A 19,258-nucleotide genomic window follows, 5' to 3' on the forward strand; every position below is an offset into this window, starting at 1 on the left:
CGAGAAAGGGCGAGGGAGCGGGAGAGGCGTCTAACCTGCCTCAGCGCGCCCAGACGACGCGCGCATGCGTCCCAACGGACTCCTGTACAGCCACGCCTACAAGCGCGTGAAGGGGAATCCCGCCCCTTTCTGCCTCTGCGCTAGCCCTGCCGCAGGCTTCGAGCGGGGTGTAATCGGGTTGCAATACTGCAACTGGTGCGGGGAGGGCCAGTGCGGGTGTGTGCTGTTTGATTCGCAGCAGCGCAGGCTTTTGAGTACTATGGTGGGGGAAAGCGTTTTATTGAGCCACAGTGTATAAAATAATGAAACACTAATAATTGCAAGATTGCTGTACTCATTTTGAGAGCTTTTTGTGTTTATGCTCAAGTGTTTTGTCCCCCCCCCCAATAGTGTTTATACAATTGGTTCAGTCTGTTTGGGCAACGACTTTAGAAAACGAACCAACCGTTATTTGCTTTTTAAGATTGCAGTTAATTATATTTTGACAACCGTTTTTAGCTTAAGAGGAGGTTGGAGGACCATAAGGTCCTGGGGGTGGGGGAGTGGTGTCTAAATGCAATAAGCGACTTGGGACCAGCTTACCCGAAAAGAGTGCCTTCTGGATCGAAATGGGCACAGAGCTTGATCCTCTTCAGAGGCATACCGTGGGTGCCTCCACCCAGGCTGGCCCAAAACATTTTGGCACCTGAAGTGTACCCCAAAGTACCCCAAAATAGCACTCTGCTACCCACCAGGAAAGAAAGGGTGAGAGAAGATCTACATCAGGAGCGAGAGAGGGAAGAAAAATCAACAGGATTTGCTGCTTCTCTAGATCCTGCCACCTGAGGCAGTTGCCTCACCTTGCCTTGTGCATGGGCCAGCCCTGGTGAAGAAAATTGCTTTTCAGTACGTAGTAGTGCCTAGCTATGGAATGCTTTTCTCAGAGAGACCAACTTGAAGCCATCTCAGTGGGTGTTTTGGTGAATACGTTTCTGCTCTTTTAAATTACTGTATTTGTTGTTGTTGTTGTTGTTGTTTAGTCGTGTCCGACTCTTCGTGACCCCATGGACCAGAGCACGCCAGGCACCTCTGTCCTCCACTACCTCCCGCAGTTTGGTCAAACTGGATCACTGCCTTCATGGATCACTGCCTTGCCGTGGCAAAGGGGCTTGAAGAACTCAGAGAAGCTATGAACTACGCCGAGCAGGGCACACAAGATGAACAAGTCATAGTGGAGAGTTTTGACCAAACGTGATCCACCTGGAGGAGGAACCGGCAAGCCACTCCAGTATCCTGCCAAGAAAACTCCATGGACAAAGACAACAGGCATAAAAAAAATTACTGTATTATGCAGTCTAATTAGAGCTGTATGAGCAGCAGGAAATGGGCTTTTCAGGGGCCCCCCACAGTGGGAAGCCATGTTGTCATCATCTCCCCTCTCCATTTTTTCCTTAGTTTTTAAAATTGATATATTTCAGTTATATTAATCTAACCCATAGAGAATGTTATGTTATGGGGCAGCATATATAAATGGATATGTAAAGGTATGCCCCTAGGTGTGTTTCATAGATTACCCCTTACCCATTTTATGCTCCAAACAAAACTTGAGTAGTTTCTGCTGACGAAGAGGACACTGAAAATGGCTAATAATGAAGTGTTGCAGCCCAGCCATTAGACATGAGTGTGCATAATATTTTCTTTAAACTATGAATCACTTTATTGAGCAGTTTGTGATTTCATCAGGTGCAAACAGTACATATTAGAGTGTGCTCTGGTGTCAATTTGCTTTTAAATGGGGCTGAATAAGACATGGTGACTAACTTTTAACCACATTGGTAACAGAGAAGATAATAACATGCAGCTATGTTTCTAAATGGCAAAAGAAAGCATAGGAACTATGAGGGTATACATAATGAACAAAAGTCAAGCTAATCATGGCCAATCATAGATGGCTTAGTGCACTTGAGGTTGCAAGTAAATAAGTATGCATTTAAAAAAATCACCTGAGGAGGACTTCCTCTTTATACCCCACTTTTTTACTGTGAGAAAATTGATCAACAAATTGGGAGCAGGCACTCCCTGAAGTATGCAGCAGGACCCAGCAAATATGTACATTACACTCGCACCAAGACATATGTTTGTGATATATGCAATTATGCCTGCCTCTCAAGAATGGGGCCTGTATTTCAAGTGAGAAACCAAAAAAGGGGAACTTCAAGATTATACTCTACTGTAGGATCTGGGTGATAGATTTCAAAAGATAGGAGCAAAATGGGAGTTGTTAATATTAGCAGTAATAATAATGCATAGCTTTAGTCATGCTTCACATATGCAATCTTCATAATCTGTACAACTTCTCTGTGAATTGGGCTAGTATAGTGCAGCTTTTCTCTGTTAAACATGGGGTGAAGACTGAGAGGAAGTCTTGCATAAAGCTACTAAGGACTTTGCAGTTATAAGCAGTTTTGGAGACAATTTGTTTCTAGGTTATAATCCTTTAGGGTGTGTCTCTTGTTCTTTCCAAGCGTGTTCAGTTTTTTCTGTATTCCACTACGCGAATAGCAGACAGCAGACTTCGCTGAAGCAGCGGGTTCTTCACCACGTTGTTTATAATAGAGCTGATGTCATTGGCATAATCTCGCCTTTGATCAGCAGGATAGTAGCAGGCATTGTGACAATTTGTAATGAAAAATGCACAGAGGGCTTTAACATCTCCTTCTTGCAGCCCCAGTTTCTCCAGTACAGACTCCCAGGCCAGCCTAATTCTTTGGTTTCTGCCTTTTCGCCTCAGAACAGATGACAGAGTAGGAAGGGCTTTTGCCAGATCTGGTAGCATTTCTACCACTTCAGAATGTAAGCAGCGAATAGTTTCACAAATGTAGCTGTAGAAAAGATTTACCTCCACAGAAGAGAATCTGGAAGAAGATATAGAAATATAACCCATTTTTCAAATAATTAAAGTCAACAGGACCAGGATTTATTGCTATTTAGGTAACAGGAAAGCTACAATCCTGACCACACTTCTTAAGGTGTGCGTTTTATTGAACCAGTGGAAATTTAATTCGAGCCAAAAGAAACCATGTTTGTGATAATTAAGCCCAATCCTAAAATGTTTATTTGAAGTAATTCCCTAAAACTAAGGCTAAGTCAGCATTTAGGTTTACATTTTGGAAATAAAGTTGGAAAGTTTTCAAAATTTATTCAGAAGTCCTAAATGGAATTATTTCTCTCCAATATTCCATCATTATAAATTAAAATCATCAATCACTACATGTTCATGTGTTACTCAGTTGTTAAACCTATCAAATGATGGTTACAATCTTATGATACCATTATCAGGCACTTTACAGCCAAGTTAATATTATTAAAACTTTTATTAGATTTTTTGCCCTTGATTTTTCTTTCTCACCTGTCTTCTAGCAGTGATGACCACATTTCATCCTGGTCGAACTGATGCTCCATTACTGTAGTCCGAAACGCAAACTTCTCTGTTAATTTCTGAATGCTAGAGTCTAGCACTGTAAACTGACCCTCTAAAGCCTGCAGCTTGTTCTCCACTCTGTTACGATTTAAAAGCCAGAAGAAGTTATTAAAAGTCAGAACAAGTTAGTCAGGAGTCTCCACTTCTGTAGCATATCCCAAGACTCATATCTACAGGTTGATTGTAATCACTTGATGAATTTAATCAGCATATGGCTCTGGAGCAATACACTTTCTGAATCAGGAAGCATGTTAAACTCTGTACAGTATTGCATTATGGCTGCTACCACTGCAAAAAACTGAACTTATGACAAAGCAAGATGATAACCAAGCAATGCTATGCGTGCTTATCTGGGAGCAAATCATACTGAGCTCACGTACACTTATTTTCAAGCAAATATGTACACCATTGTGTACACAACCGAGTTTTTATTCACTGCCTTTTATACATAGATTTAATGGAGAATAAAGGACATACTCTTCAGTTTCAAGTGATCAAATATTTCATGGGTATCTTAACATCAGAAGGTCCCTTTGAAAGGGAGTTAGTTTTTGGCATCACATATTTTTCATTTATTCACAGACCCTTTAAGAACTAGAATTTTATTCATTGTTTGGGGTATAACCAGGTCTCCCCCCCCCCCAGCCAAAACTCACTGAAACTCAGTTCCGCCATCTCTCAGGTAGGCGCCATTGCCATTATAAGAGAACAAGGGAGGCATTCATGCTGAGCACCAATTTTTCTAGAAAAATAGCATTGGGTACAGCAAATCAACATTAGATGGTACTCTTCAAATGGTAGCGCAATAGGGACATTCCAGAGATGCGGGTCCAAAACTTACAAAGTCTTATGTATAACATATTGAGCATGCAAGTGCATTCCAACTTAATTTGATTCTTAATTTGATTTTTAATGACTGATGTTTTAATGTATTTTTAATCTCTTGTTGGAAGCTGCCCAGCCAGATGGGCAGGGTATAAGTAATAAATTATTATATTATGATTATAGAAAAGCCAGAATCAAAGCCACGTGGAAAGCCATGTTTTAGTCCTGATCACAGGCTAACCACTTTTTAATCAGCATATAATATGGAAAAAATTCCCTAACCTTGAATTACTGCAAAGATAATTGATCCATATTGTAACACATACAAGAACTTCAGTCCTAAATACATTTACCAATATGTCAACCAATGGACATTTATATCTAAATACAGTATATGTGTGCAGGGCCCCAGTCCAAAAATAAACACCTGGTGGTGTTTAAAAAAGTAAAGAAGAAACACTGTAAACTCTGCAAACCAAGTCATTAATATTTTCATTATTTCTATAATTTCATTAGAAATAAAAGAATATGTAACAACATTCAATAATACAGTATTTAAGGCTTGGACAGTAGACATTTTCCACCATCATCCAGACATACAAAGGCAGTTACTATATAAAAGTAGCAACTGCTGCCTTCCAAAATAATGTATTATATATCACTTTTTGTAAGCTGCCTTGGAGATTCATCAGGCAGAAAAACACTATCAATATTATAAACATCTAATTTATAAGGTGTGAATTTTTTCCCCTGTTTCTAACAATCTATCCCCAACAAAGCAGATTGGTTTCCCCTTCATGACCTGTTTAGTGTCTTGTTCAGAGCACACAGTGAAATAGCTTCTCTGGCCATCTTCAGGGAGAGAAAAATAATCGTATGTTTAAATGCTGGTTAGCTTCTCTTTTGCAGCAGACAGCAAACATATAACAGGAGTTCCAACTTGTGCTGAAGGTCAATTTTCACTTAAATCTTTTTATAGCCAGCCAGGACATCCAAGTTTAGCTTATTAACACATGCCCACAAGCACGTTGTTTATTGAACCACAGTGGATCAGTTGTGACAGTTTCTCTTGCTTACATGAAGATAAATGAATTATTTTCACACAAACTACACTAACCTGTTAAATTACTACGGTAATTTTCTATTTGTGTCTGTTTAGAGTCATATTGGATTGCTATGTGGGCGGTACAGCAGCTTGCTGCTTCAATCTTTATGTATTTAAAGTATTAATGTTGCCCCCCATGTTAAATACATCTCTTTTCATTTACATCAGTTATGGCAAGTTGCTGCTCAGCTCCCAATACCCATCTGTAGCAATATACATGAGTCACATCAGGTACAAAGAGAACATGTATGAAGAAATTGCCACCCCTCTTTACATATACATATCTATACCTGCGCATACACTAAATATGTGAAAGGAACACATCTGTTTTAAAGTAAAAAAACTAGCTATTTATAGATGCATTGATCTCATTTGTCCTCTGGTCCTGATACAAGAGTACAAATGACTTCTGTATTCTGTTATTAGAACCAGAAGACAAAATATGTTCCAAGAAACAGCTACTTAACCTATAAGACATTCATTCGTATAGCAAGCAGAGCAGGGAAAAATATGTAGTGGTTGCAAAACTGCAGCAATTTGCTCAGAATATATGGCAGTTTATATCAAATAGTAAATATTTTGGGCACAGGAAATGTTATATAATTCAATGCCTTAGTTCATCCAATCCCTCAAACCATTGCTTAGAGGTTTAGAAATGAACTGCAGGCTTGTGTACCGCCTCTTCCCCTCAAGCACACAGCTTCATTTTCAGTTTGTCGTTCCATGTTTGCTAAATAATCCAGATCAACAAACTATGCTCGTGCAGTCCATACTTGAAATGCATGGTTTACCCTCTAAACCAGAGAAGAAGTTGGCAACTTCTGTTTCAGTGTATCTGAAGAAGTGTGCATGCACACGAAAGCTCATACCAAGAACTAACTTAGTTGGTCTTTAAGGTGCTACTGGAAGGAATTTTTTTGTTTTGACTATGGCAGACCAACACGGCTACCTATCTGTAACTGCCTCTAAACCAGAGTTTGCTGATTTGAATAGCATGGTCAATGCCTGCCTGTCATTTTAAGATACCAGTACAATTGCATACCCATAAGTTTGGTACTGTGGCAAAAGCAAAAGTTAACGCTTTTGTTTATTGTTCTAATCATCCAAAACTTCCTACTTTACAGAAAATGACCAGAAACAATATTAGGCTCTTATAAAAGGTTTAAGTCACCATTTGTATACACAGCTTAGATCTCACAAAAGCCTTATCTCACAAAAGCTTTATTCTCCATAAATATGAAAAGATCAAGAAGAAACCCAGGATTTTAGAGTATGCTGCTACTATCCCTTGTACCATACAGTTGTCAGTATCAATCACATCTTCTGCTCTTACAAACAAAAGGATGAGAATGAGCCAAGAATCACTATGCTATGAAAGAAATACTTCCCTGATAAAAGGAAAGTTGCTTTTATTGGCAGAAAAGTTAGCATATTGGTTTTTTCTTTTAAAACTTACATTTTCAGTTTGTGTAGTAAAAGTAAATTGTAAGCTGTGATTTAATAACAGCAAAAGAATATTAATGTAAATAAACTAGGCAGAAGTATCTAAACCTGGGCATATTGATAACATTTTATGATAACAACAGAATGTAACAATAGGTTGAAAAAATTAATTAGGAACTCATGTTTGATTTCTTCATAGAAGAAACCTAGATTGTGCTGCATAATTTAAGACAAGGATTCCTTGGAATCAGCTTTTTGCTTTTGAACCACAATAGAGGAAAATACAACTTCTAGGATCCACCACAGAGAAATTCAGGCATACTCATGGATAAATTATACATTAAAGCTCAAATCCAAATACTGGGTAGATGTAGTTCAGCTGGCTTAAGTGTGCATGAAGGGATCTTTTGAAAGTCTTCTGATGGCATTGGAATTTACAATAGCATGTACCAATATGCAATTTTTTCCTTCTGTCAAAAAGTTATTCACACATACACACATTCACAACTGAATTTTATTTCAAACTCATCAGCAAGTTAATACCTGGTTTATCATAAGATATCCCATTACTGATACAATGAATTAAACTTTATCCACTGCTAAAATAAATATTTTTAGCAATATACAGAAAAGCTGCAGTTGGTTTAAAAGACATTAGGGGTAATAAAGGTGGTGTATCAGACAAACGGTTAGGCCAAGGCACGTCTAAGCTTCAGCAATAGGATAGACTGATATACTGGTACTCTGATCAGCAACCAGTATTCTTCTAGAGCCTTTAATCTCTGCACATGAAATCCAGTTCACCTTCTCTCCATGTTCAATCGTTAGTTTTGGTAAAATTGGCACATGCTCATTTGAACACTCTGCATTTATTTTGTCAAGTTTCTTGGTGGTGTTGGGCATCCTAGTTCTCCTCCTGTGGATGGATTTGACTGGACTCTTCTGTTTTCCTAGTTCATTGCTGACATCCCACAACGACACTCTGCCATCATTTCCTCCTGTAATGAACCGGTAGGCTTCTGGTAGAAAGAAAATCTGTGACACTGCTAAGGAGTGGCCCTTAAATGCTGCCTCCTGCTCAAACTTGGTACCTGTTACCCTAAAGATTCTGATTTTACCATCTTCAGCTCCACAGCCAAAAACATTGCCACAAGCAGAAACAGACAAGGAATGGGCCAATGGAGGGTTAAAAAGCTGACCAGCCGAATGTTCATTGACTTCCTCCTCTTGCAAGTCCACAATCCACAGAGGGCGAGCTTTCTGCAAGTTCCACATCATAACCTTCAAATAGAACAAATCAGAATTATTTCTTTGTATAGGGCATATACTAGCACACACACTAAATGAGTTCATGTTCCTATTTGCACACAATTTTAAGTTTCCTTTATGTTGTTCTATTCCCAGAGTCATAAATTGAGGTAGCTGTCACCAAGTGATGCTTCCCTGCATCTATAAATCGAGTGGAAAAAACAGTTTACTATCATTTATATAGTAGCATGTTTCACTGTTAAGCTTTGAGAAGCTTTAAACAAATTACACAAAAGATTTCTTAAGAGTACTTTTACTACATTTGTTTATTATATCCATCTACCAAGCTGAAAAAATTACCTTGTGCCAAAGAAACAGAGGTTCTCAAAATGTTGCATTATCTAAGCTGTGAAAACTTCATCAGCATTCCTGTGACAACACCCAGACCTCTATGTTGTATTAATTACAATGACCAGTAACCAAAAACTGAGCAAAAATTATTTCTTTCTTAAATCAGAAGCCTCATTATAGAAACTAAGAACTGAAAGATGTATACCATTATTCATTTTAAATAGTTTAATACTGCTTTTATTTTAGAATCGGCTTGTGCAAAAACCAAACTAGACTGCAATCCTTATCTCACTTATCTGTAAGTCCCTTTGAATTCCACAGAACTTATTTCTGAGTAGACATAGTTAAAATTGCATCCTAAATTGCTTGTGTGATGCAGGACTCCCTGGTTCATCAACCATCACATTTCAGGTCATTAATTTAAAGATAGGGAATATGCCACAGGCTCACGTTTCTTCAACTGCAATTTTCTCACCTTCTTTCTTGTGATAACTATGGTTTAAAACAATATCAGAATCTAACAAAATACAGGTTAGCACTACCAGATGTGCCTCCAAACACTGTGTGCCAACCTGCTTCAAACCATGTTTTGGAGATGCCCTGCGAGTGCTAATCTTAGTTTGCTGACTCTGAATATAATGAATACCACAAAAAAGAGGGGAATCTATGCATAATAGGGAAGTAGGGACCATGACAGGCTGCAACATATTCCCAATCTCTAGGTCACTGTTTGGAGATTGGAAACACAATATCCGATTTGAGCCTGTATAGCCATAATATTGTTGCATTTTTACTTCCCTACATGCATAATCAATAAGTTTAATCACCACACGAACTTTAAGAATTTCTCACACAGCAGAAATTTAAGATGATGAACCTGGATATCTCTATAAAGAGAAATGCCAGGGCTCAACATAGCATAAAAACCCAATAATTTGGGATTTGGTCTATACTCAGTGGCATAAGGGCACTTTGCTCACCCTCAGTTGTATTCTTTATTACTTAATTTGTCCCCTCCCTTAAACTACTTCAGCATTTGATTTAGCCATTCACTGGAAGCCAACATTTCAAGAATGATTCCTTTTTATCTTGCCTGCTTGTTTTACCTTGGCTGGCACTCATACTGTCTTTCACAAGGGACTATCTTAATTCCTGATCAATGCATATATAGGAGGATTACTTCATCTAATGCCACAGGAGGCTCATAGCCAAATTAACATATAGCAGGAGAGGAAAGAAACATGTATCAAAGATCATTGCTGGTGTGTGCCCTACAGGAAGCTTTCATTTTATGCTGATCACCTTCATATCCAGACCACATGAAAGAAGGCTTTGAGGTCTTTGAGGACGAAACACAACTGATGCACAAATATTTGAGTGTCGTCTAAGGCAGCGGCTTAACTTCTTGCTTTCCAGATCAATTATCTTTATTACTCCAGAATCATCTGCAGCACCTAATAAACTATCTGTTTCATTTACTGAAAGACAATTGATCTCTTCATCATTTACATGGAAATGTTCAACTGGCTCTTTGAGACACCTAGTATCCAAAATGCTAACAGTCTCTCCATGAGAAGCATATAGTCTTTTGGAGCAGGTGGGAGAAAACACAACACTGGTGACATCATCAGATTTCTGGAGAAGTGTGTGCTCTAATGGAGTCCCTTCCTCACTCCAGATGGTTAGCTCCCCTCCTTCTGCTCCTGAAGCCAACAGACCATCTTTGTTCACGTTCAAACATAATATTGAAGAAGAGTGTCCATTGGCCCACTTCTCTGCCATAGTAGGAGAGTCTGAAAAACACAAACACATGATTAGCAAGATAGAAGTTGTTTCTGGTATAGCTGATTCCTCAAAAGTCACAGGATGCATCACTTCATTGCATGGACAGAATGTATGTTTTAATGCCACCTTTGAAACCATAATTTATAATCCTGGAACCAAAACAACTTTAAGTATCAGTCTGATTTTGTTTAAATGAGAGGCCATGTGTTTAGGCATGCAATATACACCTCTGTTCTCCTCAATTAATTGGTTTATAGCAAAGCTTGTCAACATGGCACCTGCTAGTGCACATGAAATCACAGATGCCTTCCCTGGCACCACAGGATCCCCTTTTCCTACTGACATAAGGGAATGAAAGGATCATTTTGCAGTAGTCAACAGAATACACTGTGATATGGGCACCACAACCAAGCATAAGCGGTGCCCACAACAGTTTGTCTAGTTTACTAATGTACCCATGATGAATATGCCTATATACCTTATGGTCATATAGCACTAACAGAGAACTGCAATCAGAAATCTGAATGGCAAAATAGGATCGAGGAAAAGTAAATCACTGACAGTAAGTTCCTAGCATGACATTTTGGAAAACAAAGCTCAGTATGTCTGTTCTTTGAAAGAAAGTCTTTGAAAATAAATGGTATTCCTTAGTATGTATTTAACTCCCTGGAGATGACCCAGTATACCTGAAGGAGTGTCTCCACCCCCATCGTTCAGCCCGGACACTAAGCTCCAGTACCAATGGCCTTCTGGCAGTTCCCTCACTGCGAGAAGTGAGATTACAGGGAACCAAGCAGAGGGCCTTCTCAGTAGTGGCGCCCACCCTGTGGAACGCCCTCCCATCAGATGTCAAGGAAATAAACAACTGACTTTTAGAAGACATCTGAAGGCAGCCCTGTTTAGGGAAGTTTTTAATGTTTGACGTTTTATTCTGTTTAATATTCTGTTGGGAGCCGTCCAGAATGGCTGGGGAAACCCTGCCAGATGGACGGGGTATAAATAATAAATAATAATTATTATTATTATTATTATTATTATTATTATTATTATTATTATTATTATTACTTCTTCATACATATGCTTAGGGACGTTCTATACGGATTGACAGACGAGCATTAATCATCACAAGGGTGTCAAGTGGAGGCAGAGAAGTGGTTGGCATTTGATTAGCCCAGACCAGTACTGACAAGGAAAGACGGGCAAAGCGCGTTCAAACAATACTCCGGACTAGAGAAACATTCGGCGAAGGGTGGGGGAAGGAAAAGAAAAGCCGTGAAAACAGGGAGATGGGTGAGCATTCTTCATAGCTATGAGGACCAAACCAGTCAGAAACACGCCTACAATCCAGCCCTAATCCCGTGTACACCACTTCAGTAAGACTTATTGCCAAGTAAATACGCAGTAGGGTGACAGCCTCAAGCCAAGCCACCCTACTGCTGTATTTTAATATCGAGGAGGCCAAAAAATAACCGAATTGCCTCAGAGGCTTACCCGTCCCGCCGTCTCTCCATGCGACAGTGTCCTCTTCCGGCGAAGAGAAATTACGTCACCCTATTATTATCCCCCCCCCCCTTTACATTAACAGGTGAGGTCTTCGCGCATGGATTTAGAGAAGCCCCCTTGACAGCTCTGCCCTCACCCAACATGGTCGGCTCACCTTCAGGGCCTAGCTCTCAACCACCGCCGCCACAATAGTAGTAACAAAAAGCGAATAAAAGCTCCGCAGTCGGAGAGACCCGCGGCAGAAAACCTGGATTCGTCTCACCGCTCCTCCAACCGCGAACCGAAGAGGCAGTGGAGGGGGGAAAGACAGCACTTTCTCCGACGCCTCCTCAGGCCCAAGCTAAAGCTTTCACTTCCGCCCGCACTTGCCGGCAGCTGGTGGGAAGGACGTCGAGCGTCGGCTGCGCCGCCTCCCTCCCTGCCCTCGCTGACGGCGTGAGCCGGATTGGCCGGTTGGCTGCTTGGTGGGCTCGCGGCCTCGCACCGCCTTTGCCTGGGCCGGGGCGGTCGGTTGGCGAGGCGTGCGCGCGGGACGCGAGGAGTCGGTGGGACCGGAGGCTATGGCGGCGGCTGCCGGCGGCGGAGGCGGCGGCGGAACGCCGAGCTCGGTGGCTGTTGCTGCTGCTGCCGCCGCCGCTACGGCTGCTAATGCGGGGGGCTGGCGGCTTCCCGGGCGGGTGCTCGAGTTCGTCTTCTCCTACCTGGAGCTGCGGGAGCTGCGGAGCTGCGCGCTGGTGTGCAAGCTGTGGTGCCGCGTCCTGCACGGCGACGAGAACAGCGAGGTGTGGCGGAGCCTGGCCGCTCGCAGCCTGGCGGAGGAGGCGCTGCGCACCGACATCCTCTGCAACGTGCCCACCTACAAGGGCAAGGTCAGGATGGCCCCGCACGGGAGGGAGCGACCCTCCTTTTTTGCGCGCGCGAGGGAACCCAGGAGGGAATATATACAGTATATATAATCTGGGTACCTTTCTCTGCCCCTACATCCCTTGCACGAGATAAGATACTGGAGGTGCCGGGCGTCTCGTCTCCTGTGTTTTGTGAGCCGGACCTCTTTCTTCTTAAACCCAGATGTGCGGGGAGGAGAGGAAATTGTTCCGTGTTGTGAGAGAGAGGGAAAGAGAGGCACTAACGCACATGCTCAAAAGCACTGGCTGCTGATTACTTTGTTCCAAGACAGAACTCTGGCACCGATTCTGGGCTGTTTCCTAGCTCCAGTAAAATGCAACCAGCATCTGTTGTCATCCCCCCTCCCCAATTGCAAATGTATATATGCATACCAGTGTTGGCGGAAACACTCATTGAGTACATGTTGTTTAGATGTGGTTCCTCCTTGCAGCCGCTGCCTATGGCCCAGATGCTTTGCATGGTAGGAACTGCAGAAAGGTATAGTGCTCAATAGGGCACCATCTTGGGAACTGGATTGAGGACCCCCCTGGGGGGGTTGATGCCTTCCTCCAGCATGCCTGGAATAGCTGGTGTTTAAACGATGCTTTTCTCCTGCTTGCTCTGTTTCCAAAAGACCTTGGCAGGCCTGTTTTTCTATGTTGAGCCAGGTAGCCAGTTCTAGCCCAGCTGGGCAGGTGGTGACTGAGGTTGTGAAATCACAGCGTGTTCTTACTCTGGGTGGCATTCTTTTACAGATGGGTTAATTATACATCTATTTGGGTTTATCATACCTTATTAAGAATAGGTGTGTAGAGTTGTTGTTGTTGTTGCTGTCTTAATAGCCTTGCCTAGTTTAGTAATCTTATCTCCAGCATTGCTTTTTCAAAAAATACCTTCTGTTCCAGGTACGCGCCTTTCAGCATGCTTTCAGCACCAATGATTGTTCTAGGAATGTCTACATTAAGAAGAATGGATTTACCTTGCATCGGAATCCCATTGCACAGAGTACAGATGGAGCAAGGACCAAGATTGGTTTCAGTGAAGGCCGTCATGCTTGGGAAGTCTGGTGGGAAGGCCCTCTTGGCACAGTGGCAGTAATTGGGATTGCTACAAAACGAGCTCCCATGCAGTGTCAGGGCTACGTGGCACTCCTGGGCAGTGATGACCAGAGCTGGGGCTGGAATTTGGTGGACAATAACTTGTTACATAATGGAGAGGTCAATGGCAGCTTCCCCCAGTGCAACAATGCCCCCAAATATCAAGTGAGTGAAACCTGGAATGTATACAAGACTGTTGGATCTGTGAAGAGCTATGCCAGAGCAGTCCAACCACTTAGACCAAGTGCGCCTCAAGACCACTTTGACACAGAACCCGTGGGCCACACACTGAATTAAATTTCCATTTTGTAAATTAAAGAGTACACAATATAGTTAATATATTTAATGTAAGCAATTAATATATTTAATTGAATATATATAATTAAATACACAATTGATAGATTGAGTCCCTGTCAGGATAAAAAGGTTGAATAGAAATCAAAATAAAATAATTTTAGACGACTTCTAGTGAAAATGATTTGAGACTCTTGTGAAGCCATTAAATAAATGCAGCCCATGGAGGAGAAGACAGCATAAGGTGGGGTGGCAGTGCAGGCAACAGCTGCCTCATTCTCCTCACCTGCCAGCCAGTCACCACAGCCACCACCATCTATCCTGCTTCCCGCCCCCACACAGCCTCTTCAGGCCGGTTGTTGACTGAGGGGGGAAGGATCTGTAGAGTTGGAAGGGGACCCCAAAGAGTAATGTAGCCAGACCCCTTGCAGTCCTTGGCAGGCAGTCACCCCCTCCCCATCTGTCAAATAGGGCAGCAGCAAAGCTTCCATGGCAAGGGGCAGCCCACCAGTCTCACAGAGTCCTGGGCGGAGAGGCCCCACCACTTCCCTCCTGCTGGCTGGCTGCACACCATGCCTCTGCTGAGCCTGGGCTGTGTTGCGGCCTCCCTCTGGCCTGGCGGCTCTGTTCTGTCTCTCTCTGCCATCACTATTGTTGTTCCTTTGCTGGCACCAAGCCACATCCCTCTCCATGTTGCCATGCCGGTCCACCAATCAAAAGGTGCAACCTCAAACATCTGGAAATTTGGCGCCCAGCTCCCTTTCTCCTTATTGGTGGGTTTTCAAGCATCCCTCCCCACCACATATACTCTCACGTGCTCATTTGCTGTTGAGGGGAGAAGCAACCAACCAGCTCTTGCTCTTCAGGACAGGAAAGGCAGAAGAGTCGCTAAAGAGTAGTAACAGGTCTGAGGGCAAGGGCCACCAAAAAAGGTCTCATGGGCCACATGTTGAACCACCCTGAGCTATACATTCCAGAATTTTGTATAGTAAACTCTGACACATTCTATTTTAGGCACAATTCTGTTTACATTTACTTGGAAATAGGTCCCAATCTGTTCAGTGGGGCTTACTCCCTGGTAAGGCTTCCTCCCTAACCTCACTAGCTTGGGAATTAGCCTAGTTGAATTCAGCAAGGCATGCATCAAAATGAAGAATATCTGTTTAACCAGTGTAGTTGTTCAAAGCCCCATGTCTGAATCTTAGCTTTACCACTGATCAGCAGAAAATGTCTTCAAAGGGCTTTTCTGCATGTTAATTGTTTTAATTAATCCCCCCATGTTATTTTGTCTCAGCATCTGTTTACCTTCACTTTGTCTTGTCTTTTTCATTATCCCCTTTCTTCAATCAGTCTTATTTTTGTTTACAGATAGGTGAGAGAATTCGTGTCATCCTGGACATGGAAGACAAGACTTTGGCTTTTGAGCGAGGCTATGAGTTTCTAGGAGTTGCATTCCGAGGACTGCCAAAGACATGTCTGTATCCAGCAGTGTCTGCTGTCTATGGAAACACTGAAGTGACGTTAGTTTATCTGGGAAAACCTTTAGATGGATGACATTTTGTTTTTAACTGGGACGTGAACATCAAGTTGACAATATGGAGAAACTTGCATGTGGGTTAATAGGGAAGCATGAGTGAAGTGTGTGGATGCGTATCCAAGAAACATCAAGGAAAACCAAAATTTGCGATCCAAAAGGCCAGCTGTACGGAAGAGAGTTTTACCTTTCCTTTTTCTGCCGGACCAGAAAAATTCTCAGGGGGTTGCAGTTGGTTGAATGGGCAGCTAACCACATGCATGTTGCATAAGATTTCACCGCAAAGGTGGCAGAATGGAATCGTGTACATACCGTACTTAAGGGACTCCTGTATAGAAGTGGTTGAGGAAAGTTGACTGAGACCTGTAAGCAGTGTGTTCTGTGAAAAAGACTTCATTTTTAAAATTATTTGTTTCCTTCCTGCCTTTGATCCAGTGTGTTTTACCAAAGGTAACTGAAATTGGTTGGATTTTATTTAATGTATTTTTAGTGTAATGAGGAGTACAATGTATTGCACTTCTCCAGAGCAAAACATTGTGCAGTTATGTTAAAACGTGTTTTAAAGACAGTTTGTACAGAACACTTTAAAAACCAGAACAAAACAAAGGGTTGCTGTTGCTTTCCCTGGGATGTAATTTTGTTAATTGGAAACCTCCCTCCCCCTACATATCAGGTGTTGGTGTCTGTCCAGTTGAACGGCATACATACAAGTGCACTTCTTTTGTTGTACAACATCTCACGTGACAAAAGAAACTATGAATGTTTATTGTAAAATGCTTTAGATTTGATAGCTGAAAATTCTGTGCAGGTGGAAGGATAAAGTCAGTTTCTAATGTGAGTGTTTTTGTTTTACTTAAAATGTGAGTGTCTGTTGCAAATGACCATATGTCTTTCAATCCACCTTCTAAAGAAAGGCTTAAAATTAATCTTGCAAACTATGAGCCGTCCACCAAATACTGCTGCTCTTTACCCATTTTAATCAGAATTGTATTGTGGTTGTGGGGTGGCCATGCTTGGTGGGTTGTTCCCATTATGGTCTGCAGTACCCCAACCCTTCATTTTGGTCTATTGCCAAACGTATTGCTCTCTTCCCAGTATAGATATTAGATTGCAAGTATTGCATAGTTAACTAAATATTTTGAAAAATAGGTTTCCAAAGTACTACCTAAATACATACTATGTTAAAATTGCATAAAAAAATATTTTAACATATTTCAATCTTTAGCATAAATAAATTGAACTTCAAACAGGAATCAAATTTCTGACACAATTATGGAGTCTGTCCTTTGGTTATATTAATTGCTGAGAAACGTTTTACAAAGCTAATTTGTTGTGCATAAAGAAAGCACCTTCAGATGATGGAGCAACTGCATTTCCCCATTCTTTGGCATCCATATCCTGCACAGCTTGTCAGTGGCGTAGCGTGGGTTGTCAGCACCCGGGGCAAGGCAAGTAATTTGCACCCCCTAACCCGTGGATTTGCGCCCCCTAACCCTAACCCCCAGATGTTGCACCCGGTGCGGCCGGCCCCCCCCCCTGCACCCCCCACGCTACGCCACTGCAGCTTGTATGTCTTAATCGTCTAAGTCCACAGGCTGGTTCTTGGTACTAAAGTGCTATTTTGTTCTGCCTTAGACATCTATTTATTTGGTGTAGAGTGAGAAAACACTTTCAGTGCAGTCCTGGGCATTTTTTCTTCTTCTCAGAAGCAAGCCCCACTATGTTCAGTGGGATGTACTCCTGGGTAAGTATGTGTAGGATTGTGGCCTTTGGGAGGAAATGAGGTATTGTTTACATTCTTTACATCATAATCAGAATTATGCTGTCTCGCAGGCATATAGTTCCTTAGATGTGCAAAAGAGAACAATTCCCTTAGGCATTCTTATTTTTGTTAAAGCCAGGGAAAGCTGCTAAACACTACGTTTTTATTTTTTTTAATAGGCTGAAGAGTACATTCTTGCTGCGTGCAAGGTTTAAAGTGGCAATCCAGTATCTTTGGTAGTGCCATCGGTCCTCAATACTTAAAAATTGGTCATGCTATGACCTTCCCAGCAACCTAGCCTTCTTGCTGTAGGCTTAGCCATCATGTTACCTTGACATACTAATGCATCTTGTTTTACTATTGTTTCCAAACCCCTCTGCTCCCTTGTAGAAGTTGCAGAAGGAAGTTATGGTTGATTATTGGTTTGGGAGTGCTAGTATTCTTTGGGTGGTGGCACAGGACTGTAGTGAATAGCATCACACTAGGCAGAAAGAGGCTCTTTTATGAGGCTGCTGAAAGTGTGAGGGATAAAATGTGGATTCAAAAAAGAGGGCAGTGACTGTACTGGAGGAGTCTATGTTGCATGTTCTCAGCTGTTCAGGCTTTCCTAGATCTTCACTTCACTTTCCTTCCATGTTCAGATTCCGCAGAACTGCATTTGAGGTCTGCATGTGTGAATAAATGTTTTTAAAATATTTGTTCTATGTGTAGTATGCCGCTTAACAAGTTCATTCCTGGTCTCTTTCTAAAATTAAGCAAGTGAATCATTTCAACACTGGTACTATGAAGAAATGAATGATTTTGGAAAGATGTATCACTTCCAGAAAACGTTGACTGTATACTATGCTATAAAATATATCACTACAAGATTCTATGGCATGAGCTAAACTAAAAGGAAAGAAGCTTTCGTTAGAGTAATATAGTCTCCCTGTGCAGTCTCGGATGGATTACCCTCTGCACTTATTTATGGACTTTTGAGTAGAGAGAGCTGGTCCTAAGAACTGTGTCAGGGAAATTTTTGCTAGGTTTTACTTCCATTTATACAGGATGCCTTGCTCGCTTTACCCTTACATGTGGCATAGCATTCTGCTTGTGCCAAGTGGTCAAAAATTCCTTGGGGCACAGGGGACAAATATGTATATAAACCTCTTATAACTTATTACCTGAAGACCAATTCCAAGCTGTACAAACAACTGAAATAAATTGTTAAAACAGAAATATACTACTCTGAATTATTGTGTGTTATAATTGAGTCCTATTAGTACTGGGTGATTTTCTGTTTGACTGGAATACATACTTTTTTTACAATATTTATGTGATTGACTAATGTCAAATTGTGAACTTTCCCTGGAGATAAATATGTAGACCCCTTTGATAAGCTGGACTACTGTATGTGTAAACTCTCCCTGATGGAAATGGTAGTGCTAGTTTTCCTGTTTTGTTTTCGTAGAAGCCTTGTAGCAAAATACACATTTCACACAGGTACGATGTCTCAGCATTTTTGCAGAGACAGGCTGTCTGGGAGTTTGTTCAAGGTCTGTGAGGAGTGTTTAACTGGATCTCAGCCCTCAAATTCTGGGGTGGAGCAGAAACTGAAGACAGCTGACTTGGGCAGGGCTATTTCACAAAACTATACAGATACAAATCCTGTCCGTCTCCCCAAGAGAACACACTCAGTAGAATGCACCAGTAAACTGCAGCTCCCTAATAAGTATAACACATACATCACCTGCATTGATTTTTTATATTTTTAGGTGCAGACACAAACCATCTTGAGGGTATTCCTTAAATATTCAATGTGTGAAGTGGCCTTCAGATGAAACTCTTGGATACTTCCAGAGGGCACATGGGAACTGCAGTTGTTACTGTTGTAAAAGTTTACATGCTTGGAAAATGAACTACTAGTATTAATATATTCTAAATGAGTTGCTTTGCGACTTCAGCTGTGGGTGGATGTTGAGACATG

At 41.7% G+C, this 19,258-nt stretch overlaps 3 protein-coding genes and 1 long non-coding RNA gene across 7 annotated transcripts; 2 read left to right on the forward strand and 2 right to left on the reverse strand.

The window, feature by feature from the left end:
- The first annotated feature begins 52 nt into the window (after positions 1 to 52).
- On the forward strand, positions 53 to 4,484 carry LOC144327977 (uncharacterized). Its single transcript, XR_013393163.1, has 2 exons — positions 53 to 885; positions 1,020 to 4,484. It is a non-coding gene; the product is annotated as an uncharacterized LOC144327977 (long non-coding RNA).
- Positions 2,510 to 6,617, reverse strand: SMCO1 (single-pass membrane protein with coiled-coil domains 1). The gene is made up of 4 exons (XM_077929988.1): positions 6,354 to 6,617; positions 5,088 to 6,182; positions 3,389 to 3,538; positions 2,510 to 2,894 (listed from the first exon to the last, which is right to left on the reverse strand). The coding sequence occupies exons 2-4, from the start codon at positions 5,135 to 5,137 to the stop codon at positions 2,510 to 2,512; spliced, it is 585 nt and encodes a 194-aa protein (XP_077786114.1). The 5' UTR covers positions 5,138 to 6,182; positions 6,354 to 6,617.
- A 712-nt stretch (positions 6,618 to 7,329) lies between these two features.
- On the reverse strand, positions 7,330 to 12,108 carry WDR53 (WD repeat domain 53). Of its 3 annotated transcripts, none has more exons than XM_028730937.2 (3): positions 11,983 to 12,108; positions 9,735 to 10,225; positions 7,330 to 8,114 (listed from the first exon to the last, which is right to left on the reverse strand). In XM_028730937.2, exons 2-3 carry the CDS (start codon positions 10,212 to 10,214, stop codon positions 7,539 to 7,541), a joined length of 1,056 nt encoding a protein of 351 aa, XP_028586770.2. In that variant the 5' UTR covers positions 10,215 to 10,225; positions 11,983 to 12,108; the 3' UTR covers positions 7,330 to 7,538. The 3 variants fall into 3 exon arrangements, with proteins under 3 accessions (XP_028586770.2, XP_028586768.2, XP_028586766.2); XM_028730935.2 differs by having other exon boundaries at positions 11,875 to 12,009; XM_028730933.2 differs by lacking the exon at positions 11,983 to 12,108 and adding an exon at positions 11,709 to 11,823.
- Positions 12,109 to 12,143: 35 nt separating this feature from the next.
- Positions 12,144 to 18,510, forward strand: FBXO45 (F-box protein 45). 2 transcript variants are annotated; one of them, XR_003706880.2, is made up of 4 exons: positions 12,144 to 12,589; positions 13,511 to 13,867; positions 15,365 to 15,980; positions 17,166 to 18,510. XR_003706880.2 is itself a non-coding variant. In XM_028730939.2 (3 exons), the coding sequence occupies exons 1-3, from the start codon at positions 12,281 to 12,283 to the stop codon at positions 15,548 to 15,550; spliced, it is 852 nt and encodes a 283-aa protein (XP_028586772.2). In that variant the 5' UTR covers positions 12,144 to 12,280; the 3' UTR covers positions 15,551 to 18,510. The 2 variants fall into 2 exon arrangements, 1 of the variants encoding a protein (XP_028586772.2); XM_028730939.2 differs by having other exon boundaries at positions 15,365 to 18,510.
- The last annotated feature ends 748 nt before the right edge of the window (positions 18,511 to 19,258 follow it).

This window comes from Podarcis muralis, chromosome 6, assembly GCF_964188315.1.
Source record: "Podarcis muralis chromosome 6, rPodMur119.hap1.1, whole genome shotgun sequence".
NCBI classification, from domain to species: Eukaryota; Metazoa; Chordata; class Lepidosauria; order Squamata; family Lacertidae; genus Podarcis; species Podarcis muralis.

Excerpts from the sequence above, each read along its gene's own strand:
- SMCO1 (XM_077929988.1), bottom strand. The coding sequence starts at position 5,137 with ATGGCCAGAGAAGCTATTTCACTGTGTGCTCTGAACAAGACACTAAAC. Across the intron at positions 3,539-5,087 it reads CTGAACAAGACACTAAACAG|AGTGGAGAACAAGCTGCAGG; the intron begins GTCATGAAGGGG and ends AAATCGTAACAG. Across the intron at positions 2,895-3,388 it reads TCATCACTGCTAGAAGACAG|ATTCTCTTCTGTGGAGGTAA; the intron begins GTGAGAAAGAAA and ends ATCTTCTTCCAG.
- WDR53 (XM_028730937.2), bottom strand. The coding sequence starts at position 10,214 with ATGGCAGAGAAGTGGGCCAATGGACACTCTTCTTCAATATTATGTTTG. Across the intron at positions 8,115-9,734 it reads CATGTGGTCTGGATATGAAG|GTTATGATGTGGAACTTGCA; the intron begins GTGATCAGCATA and ends TTCTATTTGAAG.
- FBXO45 (XM_028730939.2), top strand. The coding sequence starts at position 12,281 with ATGGCGGCGGCTGCCGGCGGCGGAGGCGGCGGCGGAACGCCGAGCTCG. Across the intron at positions 12,590-13,510 it reads TGCCCACCTACAAGGGCAAG|GTACGCGCCTTTCAGCATGC; the intron begins GTCAGGATGGCC and ends CTTCTGTTCCAG. Across the intron at positions 13,868-15,364 it reads ACAATGCCCCCAAATATCAA|ATAGGTGAGAGAATTCGTGT; the intron begins GTGAGTGAAACC and ends TTTTGTTTACAG.